General features: G+C 36.5%; 2 protein-coding genes and 1 long non-coding RNA gene across 3 annotated transcripts; 1 reads left to right on the top strand and 2 right to left on the bottom strand.

Moving 5' to 3' along the window:
- Positions 1-91: 91 nt before the first annotated feature.
- LOC124199631 lies at positions 92-2224 on the top strand. The gene is made up of 4 exons (XM_046595541.1): positions 92-395; positions 459-622; positions 694-863; positions 936-2224. Exons 1-4 carry the CDS (start codon positions 248-250, stop codon positions 2023-2025), a joined length of 1572 nt encoding a protein of 523 aa, XP_046451497.1. The 5' UTR covers positions 92-247; the 3' UTR covers positions 2026-2224.
- Positions 2225-3137: 913 nt separating this feature from the next.
- LOC124199634 lies at positions 3138-4093 on the bottom strand. The gene is made up of 5 exons (XR_006876907.1): positions 3859-4093; positions 3667-3759; positions 3517-3555; positions 3236-3440; positions 3138-3170 (listed from the first exon to the last, which is right to left on the bottom strand). It is a non-coding gene; the product is annotated as an uncharacterized LOC124199634 (long non-coding RNA).
- Positions 4094-17524: 13431 nt separating this feature from the next.
- Positions 17525-18976, bottom strand: LOC124199633. Its single transcript, XM_046595542.1, has 5 exons — positions 18594-18976; positions 18410-18519; positions 18130-18337; positions 17964-18080; positions 17525-17907 (listed from the first exon to the last, which is right to left on the bottom strand). The coding sequence occupies exons 2-5, from the start codon at positions 18436-18438 to the stop codon at positions 17785-17787; spliced, it is 477 nt and encodes a 158-aa protein (XP_046451498.1). The 5' UTR covers positions 18439-18519; positions 18594-18976; the 3' UTR covers positions 17525-17784.
- Between the last annotated feature and the right edge of the window lie 52 nt (positions 18977-19028).

Here is a 19028-nt window from a genome sequence, read left to right on the forward strand (position 1 = left end):
GAAATATGAGAAATCGAGAAATCCGTTAATATCATTAAATGGCAACTGTGTTCCTTAATGAAAATCATAAATCATAAGATCTTCTGCTATTATTAATTATTCCTGGTTGTTCAGTGTTGTTCACTTTCACGTTTTATTAGCGGCGTTTTGTGTTTTCACTTTAGACGTATTATAAACTTCAACTTGCACATAGCCGTGTAACGCCTGTTCAGTAATTTTGACAACACTTTTTTTCTGTATTTTCGTCATGCCTCGAGCGAAAAGTGCAAAAACTTTATTGGAATTGTCGATAGCATATGTTGTACAAAGCATGAATCAGTGGACATGGAAGCCAATCAAGCTATCAGACGCCATATCAGATTTAGAGCTCGGCACGTCTCCTTTACATCAGCTACGTAAGTTATCAATTCTGATACGTAATTGACTTCACTTTGATCAACACATTTTTTTGCTTCTAGCTTTGCATGTTCTGGAGGAAATCATGTACTATCTTCACTATAATAATTTGTTGGACAAACACTTGAAATGGGTTATCACTTCTCAACTCGATGAGCTACTATTAACCTCATGTAATGAAGTTCAGATCCGTGGATATCTTAAACATGCTGCTATACAATGTCCAGTAATGAGCAACTAAGCTTATTCTTATTCTAGTAACATAATCTTACAGTTGGGCTAATTTAAATATTGCAGTGTATGAAATCAATAGAATTTCAGAGGAGCAGAGATAACATTCTTAATATTGAGACATCCATACTACAATTCTTTCCTAAATTCCAGCAATTGGAGAAATTGGAGATTGCATTCACTTCAGTGGGAGATAATAGCTTGGAAGTTTTTGGAACGTATTGCAAATATCTAAGGTAGAAAAAGTGTCAACTGAAAAATTTTTATTGTCTATAATTATATTAATGTGAATATGTAATATTTTGAAGGGAGCTGGATGTGAGTCACTGTCCAGCTGTGACTGATGCTGGAATTGAAAGATTGTGTGGTGATGCCGACTATTTGGGAGAAGAAGGTGGAAGAATAGATTATATGTGGGATAATGGGAAGTGTAAAGGTATTCAGATATTGCGCGTCAAGGGAACTAACGTTACCAAGAAAGGAATTCAAATCGCTCTTCAAAACCTGCCTTCCTTGAAAGTATTAAGTCATGAGTTAGTTGTAGAAGTTTTGAGTAACATTCATCAATTAGCGCTTGAGAATAACCTGCCCGTTATCCCCAAATTTTCCGTAACTGAAATCACTGTCGTTAGTCCGTATGTACCTGGAAGCTTTGTCGTAGCGCTTCTTCTTTGCCCTTCAATTATCAAGGTCAAGATTAAGGGGATCAATGGTTTTCTTAACAGTGACTTATTGGCATTATTGTCGCTTGCTAGTCTCCGTCACCTACAGATATCTGCTTGTCCTGAAGTAAAGTTTTATGATGGAGTGATCCCATTGCTAAAGGCCAATGGAGATCTTCTCGAGAGCCTGAAACTGGAAAATTTCTATGATGTCGACTTTCATTCTATCGTCGAGTTATGTCCTAATCTCAATTCGCTTGTAATTGATGATTGTGTCAGCCGTGAAATTCCTATTGAAGAACAAGACAATTCTGTGCGTCGAAAACGAATCAAAGTTGAACATCCGATTTTGAAGAAACTTGAAGTATTGCGTGTGACCTTTTCGTCTGTTAATTCCGAATCCCTACTTTTGCTATTGTCTTCACCTTCTCTCAAGGGTCTTGAAATTACTGATTGTTTTGAACTTACGGATGACATACTTGAAAGGGCCGCGTTGCTTCATGATTTTCAACATTTGGAAGAATTAGAATTAGCTTACTGCGATTCTGTGACCAAAAAGGGAATTGATTTATTGTTGAATGATAGCAACTCAATCAGGGAAATGTCGTTGCAATTCGACTTCGAACATTCAGAACTGCTTACGGCAGAGAACATAAATGAATGGAAAGAGAAAAGCAAACAGAAAAATTGGCAGTTGAAATTAGATTTTTATGTTCAAGAAACTAATTGTTCATAATTCATGACATTTGTTTTAAATTATTTTCCCTTTCAATGCGTTTGGTTGTTGGATGGCCTATCTGCGTTTTTTGGTTTCACAACGTCGAGGCTAAAAAATAAAACACAGTTAATTTTAAAATTGTCTGTTCACTAACAAAACGTAATTGCTATTTGGTGATACTGTGCAATTTACCGGTTTTCTTTCTAAACTATTTCTCTTAATTAGTGCTATTTGATCTGGTTAATATAACTTAAGAACCAACCCATTGGCAAAGTAATACTGAGATTTAAAATTGACAGAAATCGCGATAATCACCAATGAATAGGCGTATTTTTATGAAAAAAGTAAAAGCAAAGTATCTAAAAAAAATATGTGAGACTACTATTGTTTTGTCTATTTCAAATTCGCTAGAGAAGAAAAAGCAGAATACTGAAAACTCCATCAATTCATGCAAAACTTCGCCGAGCAATGGGGAATCGGCGAACCGTCCGTATGAGTTTACAATATTTTGAGCAAGATTCATTCACCATGAAGGCGGGAATTTGAATAGTTATACTGCACATCAAGGTTCAACACCTGAAAAGTTATTCCTTTTACAGGTATTCTTACTAATTGTAATAAGAAATTAAAACACTTACAGCATCTCTCCATCAACAGTCTGAACATCAATGGCCATCGAAACTTACACAGAGAAAATAAAGATTTATCACAAGTAAGGCAAAGTGCAGAATGACAGGAATGAAGATAAAAGTTAAAAAGGTGATACGTAAAGGTAGCAGTATACGATATTTCGTCAACAATCTGGGATCACTATCAGATGTAGGAGCACTCCTCATTATAGAAGAGATTGTACCTTGGGGATTTCATCTGTTGTGATGTGTGATGCTGTCGTGGTGCACTGCCTAACAGGGCCTTACGGCAAATCTGGGGGAGGTGCGACATATTCGGCCCCATGGCACATACACCAAGAGACCGAACAGTGCGGGCCCTTGCTAGAAGCTAACATGGGGAGAAAAATGCGTGGCAGCCAACGGGTTAACTTACAAACAAATCATACCAACAACAATAGATGATTAGCGTTGAACGTATTGCAGACCCTTCGTCGTTGTCAGCCGATTTCTTTTTTTTTATGCTCATCTAGGCTGCATCCTCTCTGTCATTACCTAAATAGAAAAATAAAAATAAAAAAGTTGACAATATTATGGAGTGATTTTACAATGAGATTTACATATAGTAACACCGATCTAGTTTTCTAGGCATCCAGATGATCCAGGGTGAAGGGGTTGTATAATGTGATGTCAACACCAAGTTCATTTCGTGGGGGAAGGGACCATGTCAATGACAGCAAACAATACCAAATGATGATTCACTTTGGTGATCCCTGATACATTCAGTGGTTGTAGTTTGCCATCATCACCTCCAAGGCTCCAATTCTAAATAAATTGAAAATCAAATATACACACACCATTAACTCAGGGATAAAAAATTATTAAAGAGCAATCAACTTACACTTAGTTACAACCCCGAATTACAATTGCAACAGGAAATCTGGAAGTTGGAGAATACCCCAATAAATGATGAATTTGGTAATTGATAGCCATCACCACAAATGTTGTTTCTTAATGACTACAGAATTTTTAAAGAAATTCAGAAATTTACTTGTTCCGATGAGGATGACACAGTAGAAAATCTCCTTACTTAACCAAACATGATTTCTTTTCCTGTTTTTTATATAATAACTGGCAGAATTACCTAATGAGTGTTCAATTAAAATGAGTTATCTCTGTCAAATTGAAAAAAAAGTCTCCAAAATGTATGAGTTGTTTCATTCATACAAAAATGATGACATACCTTCTTTTCTTTTAGCTCTTTCTTCACAATTTGTCAATAGGCAGGAAGTTGGTGTAAAAAATTTCTTATCAGGCAAACAAATCCAGTTTAATGCTTCTTGTGTTGATTTTAAAAAAACATATGCGAAAACGCAACCGAATTGCCAAATTTTAACGTGCAGTCATGAAGGATGAAGGTAAGCGAAAATTGACGAAAGCCAGGAACAGCAGACGATCCACGAGCTTGAATTTTCATTTAAGAACACAGTTGCCAATACAATCAAAACATGATTAGCGAATTCCCATGGGCCATGGGTGAATTACGAAACACGAAAACCTGGTGGATATTTGAATTATCAGATTGAAATATTTTATCCCGCATCAATACTGACCAACAAATGCAAAATTCCGCAAACCGGCAAACTTGTTCAGCAGCGTCCTACTGACAACCGCCACTAGACCCAAACATTACTCGTTGTCAATCAAAAATGACAACCCAATCATAGTGAATCGACGGGAGTTACTCTTTAAAATAGAAGTCGTGTTTCCTTGTATGAGGTCCTAGAACTAGACTCGTCTAATTAAAATTTAACAGGATCCACAGGCACATTGAAATGTAGAAATATTCCGTAAGACTGAATTTTTTTGCTTTTTGAAAATGATATATGGTCTCAACTTCTATAACGAGGACATCCAATAAAAAAAATTAACCGCATTGAACGACCCATTACACACCAGTTTACTAAACTCAAAACTATCGAGCGTTTAATAATTAAGTTCCTATTTCAAATAAAGACACTCCTCGTCCTCGATAGCATGTCGATAGTGTTGAATGTTGACACTTGACAATAGGTTTATATTTTAAAAAAGGAATTCCTCTCTCAACAAATTTTTGGCAGTAGCAAAATAGAATTTGAGTATACTTTAACACTGTGATCTGATATAATCATAAAGTGTACACCTACATGTGATTTCAATACGTTTTAATAATGTGTTAAGCAAGTTTTGCATGCTTGATTTGTTACTAGTAAAGGCCTAAACTAGCCTTTAATTATGGCGAAAACGCCCATATGTTTCAAAGAAATGATCAATAAGATCATTACATGTTTTTTTCCCAAAGAAAATGGTTTTTGAAAAAGGCATTTCACGTCTATTTTGCTTGGAGGAATCGGAAGGAATAAGCCAGATATTCGGGCTAGAGGTTTCATTTTCATTGTCTTTAGTTTATGCCGACCACCTTATTATAACGCAGATGTCGCCATATCAACTTATTTCCTACAACACAGGATACTTGGAATTGGCTAGGGCCAGGATTGGCTACCAATTCTGGTAGCCAATTCGTCTCCCAATTCTGGTAGCCAATTCGTCTCCCAATTCTGGTAGCCAATGATTCGTCTCCCAATTCTGGTAGCCAATTCGTCTCCCAATGAAGATTGATGATTTCCATCATTGGCTAGGCTAATTCATAAAGAAGACAAGTTAAATGTAAAAAAAAAAATTAAATGTAATAGTTCAGTATGGCTACTGGAATTGGCTACCAATTCTGGTAGCCAATTCGTCTCCCAATTCTGGTAGCCAATTCGTCTCCCAATTCTGGTAGCCAATTCGTCTCCCAATTCTGGTAGCCAATTCGTCTCCCAATGAAGATTGGGATTACTATCATTGGCTGGGTTAATTCATAAAGAAAAATTAAATGTTAAAAAAAAAATTAAATATTTAACATATGAATAGAATGAGAATTGTAACCACTTGTATTTAAACCAAAACCCAAAACCAAGAACACAAATTTTTGGGAAAAAAGCAAACAATTTTTCATGACAAATGTTGACAGCAGCAGGATGCCACAACATTTAAAAAGAGTAGAAAAATGGGTTTTTTGGGACAACTCGTGGACAACTCAAATGAACGTGTTAATTGACGATACAAAAGGGAAGGGGGGGATACGAAATTTCACATATCAACAGGTTGGAGTTGGGCCAATAATATGCTATTGGCGGGTGCTTTCAGGCTTACAAGTGGCACCAGGTGGGTCGACTTCTTCTTCGGGACGCCAAGCTAGAACTCTTAGGGCCACGGAATTCAGTAGAACCGGAAGAGGATATCCTGATAAAAATAAAAACAGTTAACACAAAGTAAAATTACAAGTTAAAAACACAAGGCAAAAAAAAAACTTACGTTTAAAGCAGCGAGAACAGCGTCTCTTGAGTAGAATGTTATGGTTACTGAGCGGCTCAATCCTTGGTTCGAATTTTCTCCAACCTCCATCACTTTCCCTTATTGCGAAAAAGTTTCCTAAGAAAAATAAAATTAATATAAGCAATTATCTATAAAAAAAAGAAAACTACCTTGATCGCCTCGAGGGGCACACTCAACCCGATTCTTTTAACAAACAGACGTAGGGCAGGATCCCGTTTAACAACTTCCTTCAGTTCTTTCAATTCGTCATCAACTTGATTTTTTTGAAAATTCTTGAGTCGAAGATGCTTCTCAAATGCAGCCGTGACATGACCAGCAGCTTTCTTTAAGACTTCCTGATCCTCAATGGGCAAGCTACTACGGGGATCAAACTTCAGTTTCTTTGGAGACGGTTCCATCGTGTGTTGTTCAAGTGCGTCAACTCGAGAGACTGAGGCTGGTAGGATGGGGCACTGGATTTATACGCCGCAGCGTCCTAGGTTTAGGGAAGCTACTCCTCTCTGAGAGGGCCAGTATTGGCTACTGGAATTGGCTACTAGTTGAATATCGTCGCCAAGATTTTTATCAAACTTAAAAATTATCATAGACGAGATAGTGCGCGACCAGCCTGTGAAGGTAAGCGAAAATTGACGAAAGCCAGGAACAGCAGACGATCCACGAACTTGAATTTTCTTTAAGGAACACAGTTGCCAATACAATCAAAACATGATTAGCGAATTCCCATGGGCCATGGGTGAATTACGAAACACGAAAACCTGGTGGATATTTGAATTATCAGATTGAAATATTTTATCCCGCATAACTACTGACCAACAAATACAAAATTCCGCAAACCGGCAAACTTGATCAGCGTCCTACTGACAACCGCCACTAGACCCAAACATTACTCGTTGTCAATCAAAAATGACAACCCAATCATAGTGAATCGACGGGAGTTACTCTTAGTAGAAGTCGTGTTTCCTAGAACTAGACTCGTCTAATTACAATTTAACAGGATCCACAGGCACATTGAAATGTAGAAATATTCCGTAAGACTGAATTTTTAAGCTTTAAATGATATATGGTCTCAACTTCTATAACGAGGACATCCAATAAACAAAAATTAACTGCATTGAACGACCCATTACACACCAGTTTACTAAACTCAAAACTAGCGGGCGTGTAATAATTAAGTTCCTATTTCAAATAAAGACACTCCTCGTCCTCGATAGCATGTCGATAGTGTTGACACTTGACAATAGGTTTATATTAAAAAGGAATTCCTCTCTTAACAAATTTTTGGCAGTAGCAAAATAGAATTTGAGTATACTTTAACACTGTGATCTGATATAATAATAAAGTGTACACCTACAAGTGATTTTAATACGTTTTAATAATGTGTTTAGCAAGTTTTGCATCCTTGATTTGTTACTAGTAAAGGCCTATGATACCAGCCTTTTATTATGGCGAAAACGCCCATATGTTTCAAAGAAACGATCAATAAGATCATTACATGATTTGTTTTTTTCAAAGAAAATAGTTTTTGAAAAAGGCATTTCACGTCTATTTTGCTTGGAGGAATCGGAAGCAATAAGCCAGATATTTGGGCTAGAGGTTTCATTTTCATTGTCTTTAGTTGATGCCGACCACCTTATTATAACGCAGATGTCACCATATCAACTTATTTCCTAATACAACACAGGATACCTTTTTCTTACAAGTGAAGATGTTTAAAAAAAGGGCGCAATTAGTATGGGGTATGGGGTGCCGTTTTTCCCTTTTTACAACATATCTATCGTTTAATTTATTTCAACTCCGTGTCATCATTAAACATATAAATTTGCATTGATATATTATTAAACCTACCAATTCATACTTTGATATCAAGAAATCAACCATACTATTTGTATTAATTGATTAAACATTAATAAATTGATTAAATACATTTCAAGCATGAATCAAACATTAATAAAGCAATAAAATTCATATCAAACATGAATCAAATCAATTTAACAAAATAACCGAGGGAAAGAATCATTAACGTGAAAATGGGAAACATATATTATTTATGTGGAAAAAGGAATAATATTAAATAATTCTACCGATTCCATAAAATTTATAATTCAACTTCGAATTCAAGTTGTTAAAAAAGACAGCCACCTAGCGGTTTATAAATGCTTCATTCGCCCACCCCCTTTATAGCCAGAACGGGAGCGGAGAGCGAGCGGTGCGATAGCGCCATCATCTTGGAATAGGTCTAAGCAATTCATTTTATCGTATTATTTACGAAACGTGCAAGCGCTAAAATATATTTAAAGCTACTTAACACGCATCGCATCAAATTTTATTAACAGGCGTAACAATGGAAGCGATTGCGGTGACTGGTCGGAAGAGCTTCCCCGTCCGTTATTTAAACGCTAAGCGTCGCCCATTTGCTTTTTTAGGCCACTCACTGCGCGAAAAATAATTAAGTCAAATATTTCGCGCTATAGATCTAGCGCTATGTAAGCGCGCATGTCGCTTATCATTTACTTTAAAATTCACACGATGCGCTAAATTTAGTACAATTCATTTTATCATATAATTTATAAAACACGCATTGTAAATATTTAGTGCTAGGTCTCTCTACATGTTTGCTACATGCGAAGTTTCATGTCACCTTTTTGCGGCTAATACAGTATCATGCCGTGTATACACAGCTCAATAGAAGCTTGTCCGCCTTTTTCCTTTCGTCCGATATTTACCCGCCCATATAGGCCTATATACACTGATTTTCCCGATATGTTAGCGCAATTAATTTCAGCCTAAAATTTGCAAGAATAAGTGTTCCCCTTTAGTTAAATTTAGTGCGATGCAAATGCGCTAAATATTTTCTCTCCAGCAACACGGCCAACTGGAACTTGTCCCGCAGCGTCAGCTCAGTGGGCGAGAGACACAGCGACACTTTCTCTATGCCAAAACATGGACCGTAACGTTCGGCACGGATTTCAACAGAACGGAAAGGATAAGGGCTTATAGTCAAGAAGTAGGACACCGATTTGACGCTCGTCGAGTCGACGATAAACGAACAGAAGCAGCAAAATAATAACAAAATTTACGTACGGTAAATGTATATATATGTATAAACGACCGAAATTTGCCCCCTTTTTTATAAACAACCATTCAATTATTACGATGGTTTTGAATGAGCTTGTGTTTTTTTTCTCCGCTTTTAGACGGTTACTTTTTTTCGCAAGGAAGACGGATTGGTGCTTCAAAAATGGACATCTAGTTCGAGCCTACGATGTCACTACCTTGATGTCAATGCTTGCTGCTTATATGGAAATTTTTTTAAAGAAACACACAAACGAACGAACGAAACAATACAAAAAATCCGTAAAAAATGCAGTGCTCTGTGGTGCTGTCAACGAATTAGACGAAAAACATAAATTGCATGGGTAAATACCGGGTAAATAAAATCACCAAGCAAAAAATTTCGATCCCTTCCACCTTTCATCCAATTATCGAGAAACTGAAACGGCCATTCGTTGGTGCTGGAGACTTTTGTCGACAACCCTCATGCTGAATTTCATCGTGTCATATTCTATAGTCCCGTTCTAGTCCCAAAATTGCTAGATAAGTGGCTGGCTAATTAAAATCTTATCAGCCGGGCAAGGCATCGGGAATTTCCTTGTGAGGGTTTATTAGTTGGTATTCATATTGATATTACGTAATTACACTGGCTATACCTTACTGAAGACCGGTTTGGATGTCGACAGCTTTTTTCAAATATAGTTGTAGCGCCTAGACAGACGGTGATGGTACGAGAAAGGCGAGCCGTGCCAAATTTGGCGATCATATTTCATTTTCCGACAAACTGAGAGAGATTTCAGGCTTATAGTCACTGCATTATTGTACGCTATTTTTTAATTAATTACTTGAATATTCGATTCTTATGAGATTTAGTGTATAAATACTTCTTATAATAAACATTGTCCATTTGATTTAATGGTTTTATAGTTACTCGTACTATTTATTTCATTTATTTTTCCTTTTATATAATTTCAAAATATATTTTTGTTTGATTCAAAATTTAAATGTCATTCGTTCTTTCATGGAACATAACCCACAGCATTGTAGTTTAATAAAAACAAATAATTTTATTCGCAAATTTATTCAATTAGGGGAGACTGGAGTAAAACGGGACGGTTTTCGTTTGCCCCCTATATCTCCCCAACTAATCATTTAATTTATTTAAAATTTTTTTTTTATGTATTCCCTATTGTAATGTACCCCCCATATTTTTTTTTATAATTTTATAATAAACCATTTCCCCATAAAAGACCTTTAAAGTTTACTCAGATTTATGGGAGGAGCCAATTTTTTGGGGTAAGTGAGGACACTGGGGTGGGTGGTAAGGGACGTCCTCCGTTTTCGCCTTAAAATTCATTAATAAAATTTAAAAAAATTTAAAAAGTGTTCCACTGCATAGACTCTTTGAGTTTATAAATGTTTCAATTCAATTATTGTGTTAATGAACCTTTTTTCTTATATATACAAAAACCCTTATGGAACAGTAGGACATCCTGCGTTGCTAGGTCAGGAAATCGAGCCTCTTAAAAATGCTGTACGCTGATTGGTCCGTAACTGTCCCATTTTAGGCAAAAACAGCTGTCCCGATTTCCCGATTACGACTCTTTTTTTAAAAAGTTCATACTGTCTAAATGAATTGATCTAAAATTCTAATTTTTTTTTAACGATCAAGAAATGAATCAGCTTCATTTCCATATTAAATTTACATGCCATTAGCGTTTATTTCTTTCTATAAAAACGGCACCCCATGGGGTGCCGTTTTTCCCTTCTATCAGCATACAAAGGAATAGAAAAATATTTAAACAAAAATCAATCATGGATCAAATGGATCAAACATGAATCAAACGAAATCAAACACAGATTAAACAAAAATCAATGTTTTTAACAGCGATCAAACCACATCTAACAGAGATCAAACACAATTAATCGATTAACAATTAATGAAATAGGGATGACGTCAATGGTAAGGTTATACTAAATAGCAGTTGCTGATATAAATTTGTAAAAACATAAGAAATCATTTCAAAAAGAGGAAATTGATCAGAAATGCTGGAATCAAACGGGAAATCCAAGAAAAATAATTGAATAAAGATGCGAATAAAATTATTTGTTTTTATTAAACTACAATGCTGTGTGTTATGTTCAAAGAAAAAACGAATGACATTTAAATTTTAAATCAAACAAAAATATATTTTGCAATTATCAAAGAAAAAATAAATGAAATAAATAGTACGTAACTATAAAACCATTAAATCAAATGGGCAATGTTTATTATAAGAAATATTTGTACACTAAATCTCATAAGAATCGAATATTCAACTAATCAATTAATAAATAGCGTACAATAATGCAGTGACCTATAAGCCTGAAATCTCTCTCAGTTTGTCGGAAAATGAAATATGATCGCCAAATTTGTCACGGCTCGCCTTTCTCGTACCATCACCGTCTGTCTAGGCGCTACAACTATATTTGAAAAAAGCTGTCGACATCCAAACCGGTCTTCAGTAAGGTAGCCAGTGTAATTACGTAATATCAATATGAATACCAACCTCACAAGGAAATTCCCGATGCCTTGCCCGACTGATAAGATTTTAATTAGCCAGCCACTTAGGCTATCTAGCAATTTTGGGACTAGAACGGGACTATAGAATATGACACGATGAAATTCAGCATGAGGGTTGTCGACAAAAGTCTCCAGCACCAACGAATGACCGTTTCAGCTTCTCGATAATTGGATGAAAGGTGGAGGGGATCGAAATTTTTTGCTTGGTGATTTTATTTACCCGGTATTTACCCATGCAATTTATGTTTTTCGTCTAATTCGTTGACAGCACCACAGAGCACTGTATTTTTTACGGATTTTTTTTATTGTTTCGTTCGTTCGTTTGTGTTTCTTTCAGTTTCTTTAAAAAAAATTCCATATAAGCAGCAAGCATTGACATCAAGGCAGGGACATCGTAGGCTCGAACTAGATGTCCATTTTTGAAGCACCAATCCGTCTTCCTCTTGCGAAAAAAGTAACCGTCTAAAAGTGGAGAGAAAAAAAAACACAAGCTGATTCAAAACCATCGAATGGTTGTTTATATGAACATAAAAAAGGGGGCAAATTTCGGTCGTTTATCGGGGGTTGGCAACTCCCCAGAATCCTCGTACACCCTAGCCAGAATCTTGTCAGAATCTTAAGAATCTTTCCAGAATCTTAAGAATCTCATAGAATCTTCAGAATCTCGTAGAATCTTCAGAATCTCACAGAATCCCGTAGAATCCCATAGAATCTCGTAGAATCTCCAGAATCTCACTAAATTTACCCCCTTTTTTAACTTTAAACTACCCCAAAACCGTCTAAAATTCCAGATATTTTGTGAATTTGGTCTTTGAAAAGCTCCAATTGTAAAAAATGCACTAGAAATACTGCAAAATGTAAAAATATGGGTTGCGCTAAATCTTCTTTAATTTTCCCTCCTTTTTCCCACCGCTGGGTGGCGTACACATTTTTTCATCTGCTCATGAATGGAGGATGGGGTGGGAAAAATTTATGGTTAAAAAAACTTTATTGATAATATGCCATTAATTCCCAGCAATTAAAGTTAATTTTCCCCGTATATTTTATTTCAAAATTAATAATCTGGACTTTTAATTCAAACCTATCAAATTTCTAACTATCAGATTACTTCATCTTACTTGAAACTACAAAACCTATTTAGCACCTTTTCCTATCATTAATTATCTTAAAGATAATACGATCTACATGTCTATAAGCTGTATAGAGCATGCCAAAACGGAGCTACGCCCACTACGTAACATAGTGCATACTTCTGTACAGAAACTGGGCAAAGGACTAGTGGCGCCCCTAGCGGAATTTTGGGGAAAACTTGATTCAGAATCTCGCAGAAATCTCGTAGAATCTCTCAGAATCTCTCAGAATCTCTAGAATCTCTCGGAATCTCTGAGATTCTGAATCCTCGTACACCCAAATTTTGAGTTGCCAACCCCCGTCGTTTATACATATATATACATTTCCCGTACGTAAATTTTTTTATTATTTTGCTGCTTCTGTTCGTTTATCGTCGACTCGACGAGCGTCAAATCGGTGTCCTACTTCTTGACTAAGCCCTTATCCTTTCCGTTCTGTTGAAATTCGTGCCGAACGTTACGGTCCATGTTTTGGCAGTAAATGCATATAGAGAAAGTGTCGCTGTGTCTCTCGCCCACTGAGGTGACGCTGCCGGACAAGTTCCAGTTGGCCGTGTTGCTGGAGAGAAAATATTTAGCGCATTTGCATCGCACTAAATTTAACTAAAGGGGAACACTTCTTGCAAAGTTTAGGCTGAAATTAATTGCGCTAACATATCGGGAAAATCAGTGTATATAGGCCTATATGGGCGGATAAATATCGGACGAAAGGAAAAAGGCGGACAAGCTTCTATTGAGCTGTGTATACACGGCATGATACTGTATTAGCCGCAAAAAGGTGACATGAAGCTTCGCATGTAGCAAGCATGTAGAGAGACCTAGCGCTAAATATTTACAATGCGTGTTTTATGAATTATATGATAAAATGAATTGCACTAAATTTAGCGCATCGTGTGAATTTTAAAGTAAATTATAAGCGACATGCGCGCTTACATAGCGCTAGATCTATAGCGCGAAATATTTGACTTAATTATTTTTCGCGCAGTGAGCGGCCTAAAAAAGCAAATGGGCGACGCTTAGCACTAAAATCGCGAACGGACGCGCGGTAAGCGCTAAAATAACGGACGGGCAAGCGCTACTCTTCCGACCAGTCACCGCAATCGCTTCCATTGTTACGCCGGTTAATAAAATTTGATGCGATGCGTGTTAAGTAGCTTTAAATATATTTTAGCGCTTGCACGTTTCGTAAATAATACGATAAAATGAATTGCTTAGATCTATTCCAAGATGATGGCGCTATCGCACCGCTCGCTCTCCGCTCCCGTTCCCTGGCTATAAAGGGGGTGGGCGAATGAAGCATTTATAAACCGCTAGGTGGCTGTCTTTTTTAACAACTTGAATTCGAAGTTAAATTATAAATTTTATGGAATCGGTAGAATTATTTAATATTATTCCTTTTTCCACATAAATAGTAAATGTTTCCCATTTTCACGTTAATGATTCTTTCCCTCGGTTATTTTGTTAAATTGATTTGATTCATGTTTGATATGAATTATATTGCTGTATTAATGTTTGATTCAGTTTTGAAATGTATTTAATCAATTTATTAATGTTTAATCAATTAATACAAATAGTATGGTTGATTTCTTGATATCAAAGTATGAATTGGTAGGTTTAATAATATATCAATGCAAATTTATATGTTTAATGATGACACGGAGTTGAAATAAATTAAACGATAGATATGTTGTAAAAAGGGAAAAACGGCACCCCATATACAACGGCACCCCATAAATTAGAGATCTAGAAACTAAATGGAATTGAGGTTACGACCATTTTTAACCCCGTTTCAATCCTCTAGCTCGCTATTTATAAAATGACTGAGGTACAGCCACAAATAAAAGAAGTACAGTAAGCTATAGTCGAACGTCGTTTACAGGACTTTCACCGCGTGACAAAAATAAACGCGTACACATATTGACGCATATTGAATTACTTGACTATTTAACCTTTAATCGTGTACACCAGATCCCAGATAAAGAATTGTATGACAAAAACAATATTATTGTTCCTTGTAGTTGAGAATTTTGTGAAAGCATGCAGTAGGCTATAAACATAAGGAAATATGTGTTGGATAGGAAAAACGACGAAACTTAAAAAATATTGGAAAGCATTGTCTTACAGCAATCACCTCATCTAATCTTCAACATTATTTTTACCTGATATTCAGTGCTTCTCATCCGCCATCCAATTTAAACGATTAAAGTTCACATTTCCAATATTTTCTACAGAAATTTCGGACAAAGGATTCGCTTCGTTCAGGAAGATGTGGCCTTTCTGGCTCACATTACAACAACCGTGCAACCTTAACTTGGTCAAATACTTGAAACTTTTTCTAGAGCAAGCTTTCTCAATGATTTGGTCATCAAGAGTGAAACACTTTACTACGAAAATCACTGTCAGAGCAGGGGAAGACAAAAGCAATAGGAATAATTTGCGTGAAATAGCGAAAATAGCGATTAGGCCTATTGTTGAAAAAAATGGTTTTCAGATAAATGACTTCCAACATACTTAACGAAATAACTTCCTTTGGGTATTGGGGAACAAAGAGAAGAATGGAAGCAATCCACCACCGGTCCGCGAGTTTCCGGATCGGTACTTTCTAAAACAAGTAGCAAACGGCGAATATTCAGGCAGCACTCGATGATGAGATAGACTTCTTCACTTGTTAGGCCTACTTCGATTGATAAATATTACTTTTCAAGTGTAGGGCAACGAACTTGTAGAACTTTAGTTAGTGAACAGAAAATTTTTATTTATTTATTTATTTATTATTTATTTTTATATTTCCATCACTTCGTTCCCAGAATCCTTTACTTTAGCTGGGGTTTTGCTGGATCTATTATAGAAAGATTGCAAATGCCTTTCTTTTTGATGCCATTATCTATTATCTCCGTATTTTTAATGATCTTTCGTTCGTTCCCATAAAAAAGTTGGCGCTTTATCTAAGTCACATCCTGATATTGTAAGATTTCACAATGATTTTGCTCATTTACAAAGAGAACTTCCTGTATTGCAAAAGAAAAACTTACTTCTGTTTTCATTATTTTTGTGATATTGCTTATTTTTTTATTATTCCCAAATTATTGTTAATAAAAAATAATAGAGTATAGGATTCATATTGTTTGTCCAGATTGTTTAGAAAAAGATTCTTTAACTATCTGTGGTCCTGGAATTGAGAGAATTGAAGAAGAAACTAGGAGTATTTTTCCTGATAGTAAAATTGCTGTAATTAGTAAAGATCATTCTCAAAAATCTAAAGATTCATGGGGCAAAGAAATTATCACAGATTAGTTTTGAGGAAATGCTGGAATTTGCATCTTGTGGGGCGAAAGTGTTGCATCCACGTTCCTTAGAAATTCAACCTGGTCAAAGACTTATTGCGTTATTGAATGCAGACTCTTATGTTCACATTGGTGCAAGTTATGCACAATATTGCAAATCTAGAAATAGCAATCCACCGATAAGCTTGAACAAAAACAACCAAAACTAAATATACCTTCTCTACCTTGATTGAAAAGCACCTTCGAACCAAGAATATCCAGAAGAACGTTGTTGACGACGAGCTAAAGGCCCTTGAGGAGGTTGTCAAACGCGATGCATCCCTTCGTCTGTATGTGAAAAATATTGGAGTAGGTGTGCCCCTCGAGACCATTCAGGTAGTTTGCTAATTAATTTAGATAATTGCAAAAATTAATTTTTTTTTTGTGAAGGAGAAATTTTCGTTTTTCGGCAAAGTGATGGAGGTAGAGGAGAACCCCAACCCCGGATTGATCCGCTCGGTCACTATTACATTTTACTCAAAAGATTCAGTTGTTGCTGCTATACATGTAAGTTGTTTCTATTTTGCAAATGTGACTTTTTATTAATTTTTTTGTTTTTTTCATTTCTTCCAGCATCAAGAACCTATTTTGCTGAATTCCGTAGTACTCAAAGTCACCGCTTGGCGTCCCGACGAAGAAGTTGACCTACCTGGTGCTGGAGGCGCCACCTGCAAGCCTGGAAGTATCCGCCAATAGCAGTTCAGTTTCGCCAGTTCAGTTTAGCCAACTTTCCAACTCGTTGATATGTATAAATGAAAATTCGTATCCCCCCTCTTCCCAATGTTTGGCCTTGTTCATGTACTGAAATGTAAATTTCGTCCCCTTTCTGAGAATGCAACGTTGCTGAAATAGAATTTTTTTCCTTGAAGTTTGACTTTTTTTTCCTTTTTCGGTTGAGTACATGCGTGAACGGTAGGGCTATGGCCCGGACCATGGTGGAGAGAGTTTTCTTATTACTTATTATATTATTTTCCTAATCTCCCTAAACAAAATTTAAATAGTAAATTTGATGCTTTTCCTTGGTCTCAAGACTTGAATTTATTTAAATGCTAGCAAAAAAGCTTAGGAAATGTATCTAGTGCATGTAAGACAATGGGGTATAGCAGAGATAGTTATTATAGATTCAAGGAATTTGCTACCAGTTCTAGTAGCCAATTGGCCACTGGAATTGGCTAGGGCCAGGGTTGGCTACTGGAATTGGCTACCAATTTTGGTAGCCAATTCCGGCAGCCAAATCTGGTAGTTCAGTATGGCTACCGCCAATATTGGCTACTGGAATTGGCTACCAATTCTGGTAGCCAATTCGTCTCCCAATGAAGATTGATGATTTTCATCATTGGCTAGGCTAATTGATAAAGAAGACAAGTTAAATATTAAAAAAAAATTAAATATTTAACATATGAATAGAATAAGAATTGTAACCACTTGTATTTAAACCAAAGCCCAAAACCAGAACACAAATTTTCGGGAAAAAAGCAAACAATTCTGAATGGCAAATGTTTACAGTAGCAGGTGCCTCAACATTTAAAAAGAGTAGAAAAACGGGATTTTTGGGGTTTAATTGAAGTTAAATCAAACTCGTGGACAACTCAAATGAACGTGTCAATTGACAAAAGTTACAAAAGGGAAGGGGGGGATACGAATTTTCACATATCAACAAGTTGGATAGTTGGCCAAACTATATGCTATTGGCGGGTGCTTTCAGGCTTGCAAGTGGCGCCACTAGCACCAAGTGGGTCGACTTCTTCTTCGGGACGCCAAGCGGTAACTTTGAGGGCAACGGAATTCAGTAAAACTGGAAGTGGATCCTGAAAAAAAGTAAAAACAATTAATACAAAGTAAAATTGGCAAAAAAAAAACTTACATTTAAAGCAGCGAGAACAGCATCCCTTGAGTAAAACGTTATTGTTACGGAGCGGCTCAATCCGGCGTTAGAATTCTCTCTTACCATCATCACTTTGCCGTAAACCGAAAATGTTTCCTTAAAAAAAAATTAATTTAAGCAATTATCTATATAAAATGGAAACTACCTTTATATCCTCGAGGGGCACACTCAGCCCGATTCTTTTCACGAACAGACGTAGGGAAGAATCTCGTTTAACCACTTCCTTCAGTTCCTTTAACTCGTCATCAACTTCTTTCTTCTGGAAATTCTTGAGACGGAGATGCTTTTCAAACGCAGCCGTTAGTTGACTTACAGCTTTCTTCATGACTTCCTGATCCTCAATGGGCATACTACTACGGGGATCAAACTTCTGCTTCTCATATATTCTTGTCATATCAAGCAGGTATAATCAGAAATATACTCACAACAGCATAAAGCAGAAATGTCTGAACATGGCTAGTTATGCATACTGTCGAGCACACTTCGATAGAGAAACCCCAGTTACCCAGATTACTTCAAAGCTGTTAAACTTTCACTACATCATTATTCATTACTGCATAGTAAGTATGTTCATTTAAACAAAAGCAGGCATTGTGATGTCAAAATTACCTTAAGTGAAACGAATCATAATCAAAACGTATTGCAATTGTCAAGCAGGCACAGCTTGTTGGGAATAGAATCGATGCCCAACAGCCGACGACTAGGATCGGCCGACAAACTCGATTACCGCGACATTTAAATGCTTACTGTATTCGGGGCCCCCGATAGGTGGCCCCCTGTGCCGCCGTTTACCCCCCATTTGGCCATTGTTCCTTTCCTCCTATTTTAAACCATTCGCATTTATGCTGTAAATTATTTAGTGTACAATAAACCAGCGCAGAGGAAGGAACCAATTCTAGAAGTGTCGTTATTATCGCATTTAACTTGAGATTGTAATTGGGTCGACACCCCACAAGCATTGCATTCTTAACACAGCTAACTGTAGGCCCGTAGCTGCCATCTTGAATGTTTAAATGAGGAATGTGCAAGGTTGCATGATAGGGA

This window comes from Daphnia pulex, chromosome 8, assembly GCF_021134715.1.
Source record: "Daphnia pulex isolate KAP4 chromosome 8, ASM2113471v1".
NCBI lineage: Eukaryota > Metazoa > Arthropoda > Branchiopoda > Diplostraca > Daphniidae > Daphnia > Daphnia pulex.